General features: G+C 31.1%; 1 protein-coding gene across 2 annotated transcripts in view; it reads left to right on the top strand.

Moving 5' to 3' along the window:
* The first annotated feature begins 1,298 nt into the window (after nucleotides 1–1,298).
* LOC114332605 (lipase 3) overlaps nucleotides 1,299–13,865 on the top strand; it is a 55,327-nt gene continuing 42,760 nt past the window's right edge. The window contains exons 1-2 of one of the 2 annotated variants that reach the window (XM_028282427.2): nucleotides 1,299–1,507; nucleotides 3,349–3,493. In XM_028282427.2, the coding sequence (XP_028138228.1) occupies nucleotides 1,448–1,507; nucleotides 3,349–3,493 (205 nt within the window). In that variant the 5' untranslated portion in view covers nucleotides 1,299–1,447. The remainder of the gene's footprint in view (nucleotides 1,508–3,348; nucleotides 3,494–13,865) is intronic. The other variant, XM_050653867.1, reaches the window with a different exon arrangement.

A 13,865-nucleotide genomic window follows, 5' to 3' on the forward strand; every position in this document is an offset into this window, starting at 1 on the left:
TGTAATCAATTATGTTTTCAGCAACCCAAACAAAGTTGACATTGACAGTTGGTGACAGTAATTAAATATTTGATAATAATCATTGTTGATTAGCGTTCGAACAACCGGCCCTTAATCATCTCAAGAATTTAGGAAAATATATATATTTTTTAGAAAAGAGACTTTGGATCAGTGATACTCAACCAGCGGACCGCGGACCGCATGCGGCTCTATGCGTTTTTTATGTGGCCCGAAGGCTAACGAGAGGGCCCTGTAAACGGTTAAATTATTTTGAACTTGAGTCAGATAGTTGGTGGTGGCTTTTAGTATTTATTTGCGACATGACAGAAGAACTTGGCGAACTTAAACGTCGTCGTTTACAAATTAAAAGGTAAACATAAAATTATTTCGCAGTTGACGAATAAAGTACATATTTACTTTCGACGACAAGCTAAAGATGTAGGTACATCGAGGAAATTAATATAAAAATGTGCATAAAAATGTGCAAATTTTTGACATTGGTAAAAGGTTAACAAGATGGAATTGATGTATCTCCAGAAAACTATGTTTTTATTTCTAATTACTTAGTTTCCTTGATCAATGAATTTCAGGAAAGATTTAATGATTTTCGAAAAATTTGGAAATGTCTTCTATTAGTGGCAAATCACTGGCACTTAGAAGTAGCCGCTACTACACAACTTGTGGTATTGTCAGACCAACTAATTGATTTTAAAAATGATACAAATCTGGTGGCAAATTTAAAGAAAAAAGAGACGCAAATCAATATGAAGGATTCTGCAAATAAGTACCGGATAACTATAAAACTCTTAAACGTTGTGCTTACTTGCTCTTCTCGTTGTTTGCTTCATCATACCTGTGCGAATCCTCATATTCAAAAATGAAATATGCAAAAAATGTTTATATTGCTGAATAGAGCATTAACTACTTTTCAAATGAGCTAGCACCGACACCTATTCTCATTTAAAAAAATCATAAATTACGTCATCACACTCAAATGGATGACATCACTAGTAGGAGTATAACATATCATAAATATGTCAAAAATCATAATTTAAACATAAAAATCGACCTATTTCAGGATTTTTCCTTAAAATCTCCGGCTTACAAAATAACGAATTTATTCCTTTCATTGCACCATACTGTATATTACTCACCTACATAGATTGCGACCTGCAAGCTTGACAATAGCCACTATGTGACCCAGGGTAAAAAATGTTGAGTATCGCTGTTTATACGCACACTGTATATAAAATGTCAGAATGAAACACTCGAGATTATTCATATAGATATTATAGGATAAATAAAATTCAAAGTACATTAATCAGTACTTCAAGAAAATATCTTGTTCATTAATTCGATAAAAAATCTCTTTTTATCTTATGACAATTGTAAGCGATAAAGGGCAACGGTATGTAATCAAAATTTAGTATTAAATATTTGTGCTAAAATGAATACTACTGTTATATTACTTATACTAGGAATATCAACCGTTGTTGCATACGATATTGTAAGTAAATTATCAATGTACACTAACGCCATCTATATAACTAGCTTTTAACGGATACCAGTTTAAGTGTTTGTTAGAACGGATCTTTTAACTATGAACTTAAAAATGCATATTAAAATCTTTTATTTTCTGATTTTCGGTTAATATTCCAAAAAAAATTTAAGTGCCATCTCCGTAACAGAGGTCGGCAATCATCATAGCTATTCGCTATTGATGTAACTACATCAGTATCTGTCTCAGGTTGCGCAGCAATGATATTCTGCACCTCCCTATGCTTCTTTTTCCTTGAATATATCCGTGCTTAATCATAATCAGTTGAGAAAGCTTTATCTCTCTCCACGTGTACTATTTCTGAGATGTTCCAATTTTCTTGTTTATTCATTTTTCTCAGAACTTCTTTGTTTCTGGCGTGTTCTGTCCGTGCTATTTTCAGAATTGATGCCGCATTCAAGGTCCAAGCTCCCATTGCATGAAACAGGTCGAGAAAACGTTGCACCTAGCCAGCCTACCTCTTAGTCCTAACTTGAAATTTCTTGTGCAGAGCAATTTTTCTCATTTTTTTTTTTAAATTTATTGTAGCCTTTTCTATTCTGATTTTAATTTCCAGGAAGTAATGATTTCTGGAGTAGATTATTATTCCAAGATTGACCGTTTTTTTTTGTCCATATACCGCTATCTTGGTCAGCAGTCTCTAAATATGTTCAATATTTTAATGGATACTGCATTTAGCTTTATTCAAGCTGTTTCATCCTCAAGAGATCTTTTAGGATTATCCTTTTAGGATCTCTTCCGAATGGACATAAAAAAGAATTGGCTACAGTACGCTCACCTGTCTCACCCCAAGTCTAATTTCAATTTTCTTTGACAGCTGTTCGTTAACACGTACTTTTATTGGCTGCTTAGAGGTAGCAAGTTAGATATGATCCTGAGGTCATTTACGTCAAATTTTCTTTGATTTAAGGACATTATTTAACTGTTGATATCGTACTTAATCGGATGATTTATTATAGTCAATGAGACATGCATATTATTTTGATTGACATCTTGGATCCTTTGTATTAATATATTAAGTGAAAAAAGCCGCACGCGTTCCTTGGCCTTTGCGAAACCCAAATTGTGTATCAGTAATATAATGTCTATGTTCAGTTTATGTAGAAAGTTTGTGTACTTTTAGTAACAACTTTAGCACATGAGACATCAAGATAATGGTGTGATTATCCCCGCAATCTCGTAGGTTTTTCCTTTTTGGAAGACAAATAAAGATAAACGTTAACCATTCTTTGGGTAATACGCCTGAGCGATAAATTTGATTCACGATTATCACTAAAATTTCAATATGTTGCTCATCTATAATTTTTAGTAATTCGCTAGGAAGCATGTATATATCTGGACTCTGAACCTCTTTCTTCTGAAGCAAGTTCTTTGTGTTCCAGGTCCCCTCATTCATCATCGAACAGTAGTTCGTCGATACATTCTGCCTAGCGTTGTATGTACTTTATCATCGGCCTTTGTTATAATAATCCCGTGTCTATCCAGAAATGCACCAGTGAGATTAGGTTTCCTAAGTGCTGCCATTTATTTGACTTTCTTGAGTAGATTAAATATATCGTATCTTGTTTTAAGGGCCTATCATTGCATTTCTCTCAAACTGTTTTTCTTTTGCCTGCTTTACCATCTTCCTTATCACTTGGGTTCTTTTAAATATAACATGCATATTGTACCTTTATTGAAATCTCTACTTTTATATCAGTTTAACCTAGGTTTAAAACGACTACAAGAATTTTCCCTTAGAAAAATTAATTTTTTGTAAAAAGATTAATATCTATAAATTCATTTTTTAGGCGCAAAATGTAAGAAGTTTTGGTTACACTTTTGATAAGTTTGAAGTAACCACTGAAGATGGTTACATATTGGAAATCCATCGCATTAGTGAAAGTCCAAATGGAATTAAGAATAAAAAGAGACCTCCTGTATTAGTCATGCATGGTAAGAAACTATTTCTTACTTTTAGTAGATATAGTTCTTCCACTCTAACTTTTCTCATGCATGAAATTATTTACGAATTACTTTTTATATTAAGTCTCTATTTTACTTATAGTCCAGTCGGGTTAGACGAATTACAGGCCTAACCTTGCATTAGGAGCTGCCCGAAATTTTATTTTCTTGATCTGTAGAGGGGGTCAATAGTAGTGTAAATTTAAAATCTCGACTGAATTCCGCCGTTGCGTTAGCCGCCATCTTGATTTTAAACGAGAACTGCTTTTGCTCAATATCTCCGCGATTTTTAACTTTTCAACAAAAAGTATACCAACCAAAATTGTTGAAAATGTTATTTTCTATAATTTCTATTATTACATTTTTTTCGTGCGGTCGATATTTTCCGAGTTATGGCGGAAAATAGTGACAGTTGGAGCATAATTATTAAATTATCTCGTTTACTATTAGTTTTACGACAAAAATGTACCTATACAAAAATAGGGAGAATTAAATTCTACACAATTTTGATCTCTTTCATTTTTTTTCTAAAATTAATATTTAAGGTAGTACGTATGCGGTAATTGCGCGAGCGTAAGACTTGATTGATTTTAGAGCAATGGTTTTTGTCCAATATCTACGCTATTTTCAACTAAAATTTTTCCACATATAAATTCCTACAATTTCTTTTTAACAATTTTTTTCATGCGGTTGATATTTTCCGAGATAAGTGGGAAAATAGTAAAAAGTACTGGAGGGAGTATCATAATTATAAAAATTGGGGCAGCTCGGAAACAAGATTCAATTTAATAATTATTATTAAATTGAATCTTGTTTCCGAGCTGCCCCAAATTTTATAATTCTATCCATTAGGGGAGATAAATAGTAGGGTAAATTTAAAATCGCGACTGAATTCCGCGGTTGCATTAGCCGGCATATTGGTTTTAAAAGAGAACCGTTATTGCTTAACATCTCCGGCATTTTCAACTTTTCGACAAAAACGGTAGGAAATAAAATTTTTGGAAATGCAATTTCCTACATTTTCTACTGCACAGTTTTTTTATCCGAACAATATTTTCCGAGTTAAGGGGGAAAATAGTGGAAGCGGAGCGGAAGCATAACACAGGTCCGCGACCAAAAAATTGTTTAAAATTTAATAAGTGATTTTCATACCGTTTTTAACGCTAATTTCGGGAAAAATAGTGAAAAAATTCCATCACGTACAATTAATTCACAAAATGATATAACAAAGAGTAATTAGGAGAAACCAACAGTATTTTCAGGTCAGCATTTGCTCTTGCTGTACCCCCTCCCCAACTACTTCCTGACTCACTGCGCCTTCTTTCATGGCAGTGCCCTCCAATCGCTGCCCATTTTCCCGCCATTAACAAGCAGTGAGCCTCTGATACTGTCCTACATGACAGATTCCAAATTTGTGGACAAAATGGAAACAAATGAAAGGATAGCATGGACATCTTTTAAATTTGTTGTTACCGGTTTTCTAGGTAACAAAAGAGATCCAAACTACAAGACAATCGTCGCAGACATGATCGACAACTGTAAAGAAGCTAAGTTGTAACATGAGAATTAAACTTCACTTTCTTCACTCACATCTTGACTACTTCCCGGCAAACTTTGGCGATGTCAGTGAAGAGCAGGGCGAAAGATTTTACCAAAACATCAAAACAAATGAAAAGAAGATACCAAGGAAGATAAAACATGAGCATGATAGTTGATAGTAGACTACTGCTGGATGATGAAAAGAGATGGTCCCCAACGAGGCCACAGCCGGAAAAGCAGTAAAACAGGTTCCCACAGAAAGAGAAATCGTTATTATAAGGACTTATGAGCTTAAAGAGAAATGTAAGTGTACCAGAAATGTAGTTTAGAACATGATTAATAAATAAACTAAATTTTATAACGTTGGAAAAAGGTGAAAAACTGCTCACATTTTGTTATTATACCCAAACATACTCAGTAGTTTGTGAGAAAACCTAACGTGATAGACAAAAATGGTTCCCATTTTTGAAATCAGCTCTGAAAAGTACATAAAAGTCAGTTATCAAATTTCAAACAACTTTCAAAAAATATTTTTTGCAGGCCTGTGTAATTATTGAATTGTCTCATTTATTAATAACTTTACGACATAATTGTATATAAACAAAAATAAAGAGAATAATATTTTATACAATTTTTAAAACTTCCAATGAAACACCATCCAAACTAAGTACATAAGAGACATAAGTAATATCTTATAGTATTTTTACTACAAAAACGTTATTACGTAGGTCAACATTTTTGACGTAAGAGAACTGTCAAAACATTAGAATGTGACTTTTCATTATTGCCATGTTTATTATAAACATGGCAAGAATGAAAAGTCACATTCTAATGTTTTGACAGTTCTCTTACGTCAAAAATTTTGACCTACGTAATAACGTTTTTGTAGTAAAAATACTATATGTATTATGCATTAAATTAACTTCATTTTATTAACTAGCGGGTTTTATTGGTTGAATTTGTCTGTCAATATTTTAAGTTTCATGTCAGCTAATATATATTTTTATATTCCAACATTTTTTTTAAATTTTGGACCCTGTTGGGGAGAATTTCCACATCCCCCCTTATAGACCCGCCACTGGTTTTCTCACAAAATTGTAGTAAATCGTAATTGCAACTATTTCAGTCCTTACATTTTTTGTCGAAAAGTTGAAAATGGCGGAGATATTGAACAAAAACAATCGCTATAAAATCAATCAGGCCTTACCCTCGCACCTTTACAGCCTACATAATACCTTAAATATTGATTTTATCAAAAAAATTGAAGAAACCAAAACTGTACAAAATTTAATTCTTTTCGTTTTTGTATACGTACTTGTTTCTTTTTAAAACTAACAATAAACGAGATAATTCAATATTTCAATAATTATGCTCTTCTTCTTCTTCAGGTGCCGTCCTCGTTCCGAAGTTTGGCTATCATCAAGGCTATGCGTATTTTTGATACCGTAGATCTAAATAATTGGCAGCTGCTGCACTTGTACCAATCTCTTAAATTCTTCAACCATGAATGTTTTCTTCTGCCAATGGATCTTTTACCTATTATTTTTCCCTGAATAATTAATTGTAGTAGCTGGTACTTTTGTCCCCTCATTATATGTCCCAAGTATTGCAGTTTGCGCTTTTTAATAATAAGCGCAAGTTCTTTTTCTTTCTGCATCCTTCGCAACACTTCCATGTTTGTCACTCTCTCTGTCCACGATATTCTCAGTATCCTGCGGTACTGTGCTAATTTATGCTCTAACTGTCAGTATTTTCCCCCCATAACTCGTCGAAATTATAGAAAATCGTCTTTTCAACAATTTCAGTATCTACACTTTTTATCGAAAAGTCGAAAATGGCGGAGATATTGAGCAAAAATGGTTCTCGTTTAAAATCACGATGGCGGCTAACGCAACGGTGGAATTCAGTCGAGATTTTAAATTTACACTACTATTGACGCCTTCGAAAGATTGACAAAATAAAATTTGGGGCAGCTCCTAATGTGACCTTGCATTGCTATCCCGACTGGGCTATTACAGAAACTAGTATCCCAAAATTAATCTGCTTGTATCACTTGCTTGTATCAAAATAGGTTTAACGAGGTTGATCATCGTTAAGCAAGTTGGTAATACCTTGTTTACTATGAATTTTGACGTTTATGACTTTAAGTGACAGAGACATTAGCGCATTCGTTGGTTATTATTTGAAATTTTTTTTATTTGGTTTTTAAAATTGTTTAATTTTGAATCTTTTTATATTATGTTATTGTAATTTTTATTGTCAAACATAATTATTGTTTGAACGACTAACTAATGTCCTCTCTTAATTTGATTACTTCCGGTAAGTACCTATTTATTTTTTTACGCAAACGTGACAAGTAATATTTATGAGTAATTTTATTTGTCTATTTTCGAGATTACTGTTTAGCTTTCTGTTTTCTTTTAATTTATTTGTTACCGTTCTATATTTTTATCTTTATACTAGTAATAGTCGGTATTATGCTCAAGTTGTTTAATGTTGAGTCCAGCAAGCTCCTTTATCAATCTCCTTTTTAAAAACGTCCACGGTATAATAGATAGTTCCTAATTATTACCACTGATAGTACGAGTCAACGATAGTATCCATCGACGTACTTTTCACTTTATGTTTTGATTTACCTTGTTTGAAAATAAATCATGACCCATGGCAAAGGGAAAATGGAACAACTATAACTATGTTATCTATTGAAATACACCACTAACAAATAAAAAACATTATGTTTTGTATAATACCTAATGAATCTGATTGAACTCTAGATACTACAAAATAATTAATGTGATGAATTATTTTATTTTTTGATAGTACTTATTAGTCCAGTCACTGAAAGTGGATATGAGCTATTACCTCCGATTTCGTTGAACCTCCATCGATTCGCATGAAAATTGGTTGGTTAGTAGTCAATGGCGCATCTGTTTTGAGATGGACGTTGAGAGGTGACTCAAATTTTTTTAAAGAAATTGCTTGAAAATAAATCAAATAATAATATTTGAGTTATCCTCCCTCTCAAAAAGGTCCGGAACATTGTTTAAATAATCAAAATGTCAAAAAATGAAGGAAAAATTCGATTTTTTCTTCGTTTTTTAATTATAACTTTAAAAATTTTCATTTCCAAGAAAAGTTGTACTGGCGTAAAAGTTGTGTAATTAAATTTGATACAATATAGAATTGGTTAAAAATTTTAAAAATAGTCACCCTAGTTGCAAAATAGCAATAATTGCGAAAAAACCATACAAAAACAACTATTTGCATTTTACGTTTTTCAACCATTTATGTTACACTTAGGACCTTCATGTTTCACCCAGAAAAACGATATGATACAGTAAAACAATACTGTAAATTTAATTAAGATCGGTTCAATAGATTTTGTCAAATAAATTTTGCAATCCAGCTTTCGCAAAAAAATTTATTTTTTCAAAATGCTACAGGACTGAATATAAAGCAGATAGCCCAGTAAATGAACGAGAAATACGGCGATACCGTGTAATTTTCAGGGGCAACTCCGAATTGCATGAAAATTTGGATATAGGTTCTACTTACCCTCCACTTCAAAGTTGAATTTGTCCCATTGGTTGCTTTCACTTGGGGGGTGACAGTCACCCCTTCTTATGGGGTGAAAAACGCGTGTTTAAAATAAGCCCGGAAATGGATAAATTGACTGATTTTAAGCAACTTTTGTTCTATAGAGTTTTTTATGTAAGTCAATACTTTTCGAGTTATTTTCGATTGAAAATGTTTATTTTTCGACAAAAAAAACTACGTTTTCGGACGGTTTTTCGCAAATAACTCAAAAAGTAAATACTTGACCGAAAAAAATATCCTTAGCAAAAGTGTAGCTTATAAAAAACTGAAAAAAAAGTGTATCAGCAAAGTCTATCAAGCGGGTAATAACAAAGTTGTAGCTCATGGAAAATACGTTCTTGTGCGTCTATTTCCAAATCGAATATTTCAAGGTGAAATCACCGAAAAATTAAGCACTTTTCGGAAAAAAACTATTTAAACTTTTTTAAAGTGTTTATAAAAAGCTTTATTAGAATTATTCATAAAAGCTTCTAGCATTAAAAATAAGTGAGTTATGCTCAAAATAAAGTTGGCCCTCTTTTTTTTTGTAAAAAAATCATGCAAGTCTCCCCGTGTTTAGCTCCTCAAATGAAATTAATCGCTACCGCTTTACAAACAGTCTACTTGCTTATCTATTTTTTATATGATCTTTTGAAAGGGTTATGTTAAAAAAGCTTGAACGGGTCACTAATCATGAGTGTATGCAAATTTTGAACAGCCATATCTTAACCAATTTTTTGTCTTGCGGAAAAACAAAATGAAACTAACATATTTATAATAACAAAACCCATATTTTTTACTCTTTAAGATTTTCCTTATCACTAATACTTTTTAAGTTATTTTAAAAAAAGGAAATTTTTCAAAAATTTTTAAAAAATTTTGTTTTATTATAAAACCAAATTTTTTCAAAAATAAGCACTTCAAGCCAATCAAACTTACAGATCATATAAACAATATAGGTCTGGATCCCGCGTATGAAAAAAAAGTTGATTAATAGCAAGCTGAAAATTTGTTAATAGCTTAAGGGTGTCTAGTCGAATAAACTTTGATATATGGGAACACTGAAACAGGGGTAGTTTTAATTGTGGAACAGGTTAAAAATTTGGAACGGTCACAGCACGAAAATGGCACATTCATTTTGTCCGACAGAAGAGACTTAAACTCTCCGAACAGAGATTAAACTCTCATGAAAAAATCAGACTGCTATTTATTACCTGTCATAATTCCTGTCATTTGACATATTGTACATGTTCCACTCATTAAAACGCCCATTTGGTGATAAATAGCAGTCTGATTTTTGCATGAGAGTTTAATCTCTGTTCGAAGAGTTTAAGTCTCTTCTGTCGGACAAAATAAATATGCCGTTTTCGTGATGTGACCGTTACAAATTTTTAACCTGTTCCACAATTAAAACTACCCCTGTTCCAGTGTTCACACATATCAAAGTTTATTCGACTAGACACCCTTAAGCTATTAACAAATTTTCAGCTTGCTATTAATCAACTTTTTTTTCATACGCGGGATCCAGACCTAATATACATACAGTTAAAATAAATGGTAAAGCGGTAACGATTAATTTTATTTAGGGTGCTAAATAGAGGGAGGCTTTCACAATTTTTTTTTTACCAAAAAAAGGGGCCAACTTTTTTTCAGTGTAACTCGTTTATTTTGGTGCTAGAAACTTTTGTAAACAACAAATATAAATCTTTTTTAGGTACTTTAAAAATGTTAATAAGCTTTTCCCGAAAAGTGATTAATTTTTGGGTGATTTCGCGTTGACTTATTCGATTTGAAATTAGAATAAAAACGTATTTTTCATGAGCTACAACTTTGCTTTTTCTCAATTTATATACTTTACTAATACACCATTTTTTTTTTGTTTTTTTATAAGCTACACTTTTGCTAAGAATATTTTTTTCGACAAAATATTTACTTTTTGAGTTACTTGCGAAAAACGGTCTGAAAACGTAGTTTTTTTGTCGAAAATCAACATTTTCAATTGCGAATAACGCGAAAAGTATTGACTTAGGTAAAAACTTTATAGAACTAAAGTTGCTTATAATCGGTCAATTTATCCATTTCCGGGCTTATTTTAAACACGCGTTTTTCACCCCATAAGAAGGGGTGACGGACACCCCCCAAGTGAAAGCAACCAATGGGACAAATTCAACTTTGAAGTGTAGGGTAAGTAGAGCCTAAATCCAAATTTTCATGCGATTCGGAGTTGCCCCTGAAAATTACACTCCAAAACGGTCATTTATTGGGCTAAGATGGTAAGTTGAAATTTTTTTTTTGCTTATAGAAGTGTATCGTACCTTTCATTTGCAATTTGCAAAATTAAAATTGATTAATTACCACGGCGTCAGGAAATTTTTTAAATAAACATTAATTTTTGGTGCTACGCGCAGGACAGCGGTGTTCGATTCACACAAGTTGATTTTCACCAAAATTTCTTCCAATCTTTACCTAATATATTATTTTCTTACTCTATATTTTGTTGTATCTTAATATTTTAATTCCACAAAAATCAAACTAATTTTATTATTGTTTGTGAAATATTGTTTACACAATTGCATATGTTTTAAAAATAATAATAACTTTTATTCTCTAAGTTAAAATATATGAACAAAGAAAGTTTTTGCTAATAAAAGTGTTATTTCAAAGGAGAGAGTATGTGTTTTTATTTTGCAATAAACAAATTTATTTATTTATATCGAAATGTAATAAAAATTAAAATGTATCAATCATTATCAAAGGTCAATGGAATGCCCAATCAGAGCAAACTATCCGCTGTCCTGCGCGTAGCACCAATAATTAATGTTTATTTAAAAAAATTCCTGACGCCGTGGTGTTAATCGATTTTAATTTTTTCAAAATTGCAAATGAAAGGTACAGTACACTTCTATACGAAAAAACAATTTCAACTTACTATCTGCTTTATTTTCAGTCCTGTAACATTTTGAAAAAATGAATTTTTTTGCGAAAGCTGGATTGCAAAATTTATTTTGCAAAATCTATTGAACCTATCTTAATGAAATTTACAGTGTTGTTTTACTGTGTCCTAAAGTTTTTCTGGGTGAAATATGATGGTTCTAGGTGTAGCACAAATGGTTGAAAAACGTAAAATGCGAATACTTATTTTTGTATGGTTTTTTCGCAATTATTGCTATTTTGCAACAAGGGTGACTATTTTTTTAATTTTTAAGTTTAATAAATTTTTTTTTAATTTTATATTGTAGGAAATTTAATTACGCAACTTTTATGTTGGTACAACTTTCCTCGAAAATGAACACTTTTAAAGTTATAATCAAAAAACGAAGAAAAAAATCGAATTTTTCCTTAATTTTTTGACATTTTGATTATTTAAACAATGTTCCGGACCTTTTTGAGAGGGAGGATAACTGAAATATTATTATTTGATTTATTTTCAAGCAATTTCTGCAGAAAATTTGAGTCACCTCTCAACGTCCAAATGTACTAATATTTTTACAGATGCGCCCTGGTCTATAGAAGATATCTCAAGGAACAAAGGTGACATGGTGCCAACTTGCGCTTTTACCCTAGGGGTGTATGCCACCCCTTTTCGTGGATGAAAATTACTTTATTAAAAATATCGTCATAATTCGATAGAGGGAAAAGTTGTAAGCAAAATTTGTTATATAAAGTTATTAAAATAAAACAAAACTTTTGAGTTATTAAAGATCAAAAATTTGAATTTTTCGTGAGAAAAATACATGTTTCTCACCGATTTTTCATCAATAACTCAAAAACTATGAGTTTTTGGAAAAAACTTATTATTACCAAAATTGGAGCTACTAAAAAAAGAAATAAACTCCTGACTATAAAAACATTTTAACATTAATTAGAAGTAAGTGATAGGTAAATGAATGTATATTATTTTCGGTGAGTACCCAAATCTAAGTATTCAAGCTTAAGTAACGGGAAAACGATGCATTTTATTACATAAACTTATTAAATATTTGTCAAAGTACTTAAAAATATCTATCAAACGAGTCCCGAAAGATTTAACAGCATTAAAATTTACGTTCCAAAAATTTTTCAAAATTTATCTTTTAAAAATGTACTGTGCTATTAAACCACGTTGAATTTAATATTTTAAACCCCATACATTTTTAAAAATAAAAGGTAAATGGCCCCGGTAATTTACATGGTTATCACAGCAAAATTTAAGCTTTAAACATTTCTATCTCGGTTATTTTTTTACCCTACAGAAATAGTAAAACAGGTAAAATATTTGATACAGAAAAATTAAAAGTTGGTTTTATATCATTTTTTACGTTTATTGAGTATTTTTGGAGTTATTATCAAAAGATTGTGAAAATTACGATAATTTTAAAAATAGTGATTTTTTTAAATTATATCTTTTTTTCAAAAATATGCATTCTAAATCGGTCACAATTGTTGAAGTCATTACTTATGCTAATATAAAGAAATTTTTGTAAGGGCCACTATAAATTTAAATTTTTGTGGAAATGGCGGATGTTGTATTTTTCACTTTTTCCTAAAAAATTCGAAAGGGTTCTTTTATTTTCATCATAACTTGCTTAATTTTGATGCTATTAATTTCTTCTCTATCTCATTTGATAGGTATTCCGAAGTACTTTCACAAGTATTTAGCAGGTATATTTTATAAAATGCATCGTTTTCCCGCCATTTTAGCTTTAGATTTGAGTACTCGTCGAAAAAAATATACATTCAATTTCCCATAACTCACTTTGTATTAACATTATTTTAGTCGTTTAAGTGAGGAGTGTATTCAGTTTTTTATTATCTTCAATTTCGGTAATAATAACTTTTTTTGAAAGATTATAGTTTTTTAATGTTGTTCTGAAGTTTTTTATAGTTTTTGAGTTGTACATCAAAAATCGCTTTAATGGATGCATTTTTTTACGAAAAAATAAAATGTTTGATCTTTAATAACTCAAAATATATTGATTTATATTAATAACTTTATATAACAAATTTTACTTAGAATAATTTGTCCCTCTATCGATTTATGGTATCATTTTTATTAAAATAATTTTCACCCACGATAAGGGGTGGCATCCACCCCCAGGGTAAAAGCGCAAGTTGGTATCATGTCACCTTTGTTCTTTATGTCATTCTTTTGTTCATTAAAATCGATGGAGGTTCAACGAAATCGAAGGTGAAAACCTTCAGTAACTGCACTATATTATGTCAAATTTAACATTTTTTTATTTAAATACAATATTACATAATCCGAATA

Source organism: Diabrotica virgifera, chromosome 1 (assembly GCF_917563875.1).
Source record: "Diabrotica virgifera virgifera chromosome 1, PGI_DIABVI_V3a".
NCBI classification, from domain to species: Eukaryota; Metazoa; Arthropoda; class Insecta; order Coleoptera; family Chrysomelidae; genus Diabrotica; species Diabrotica virgifera.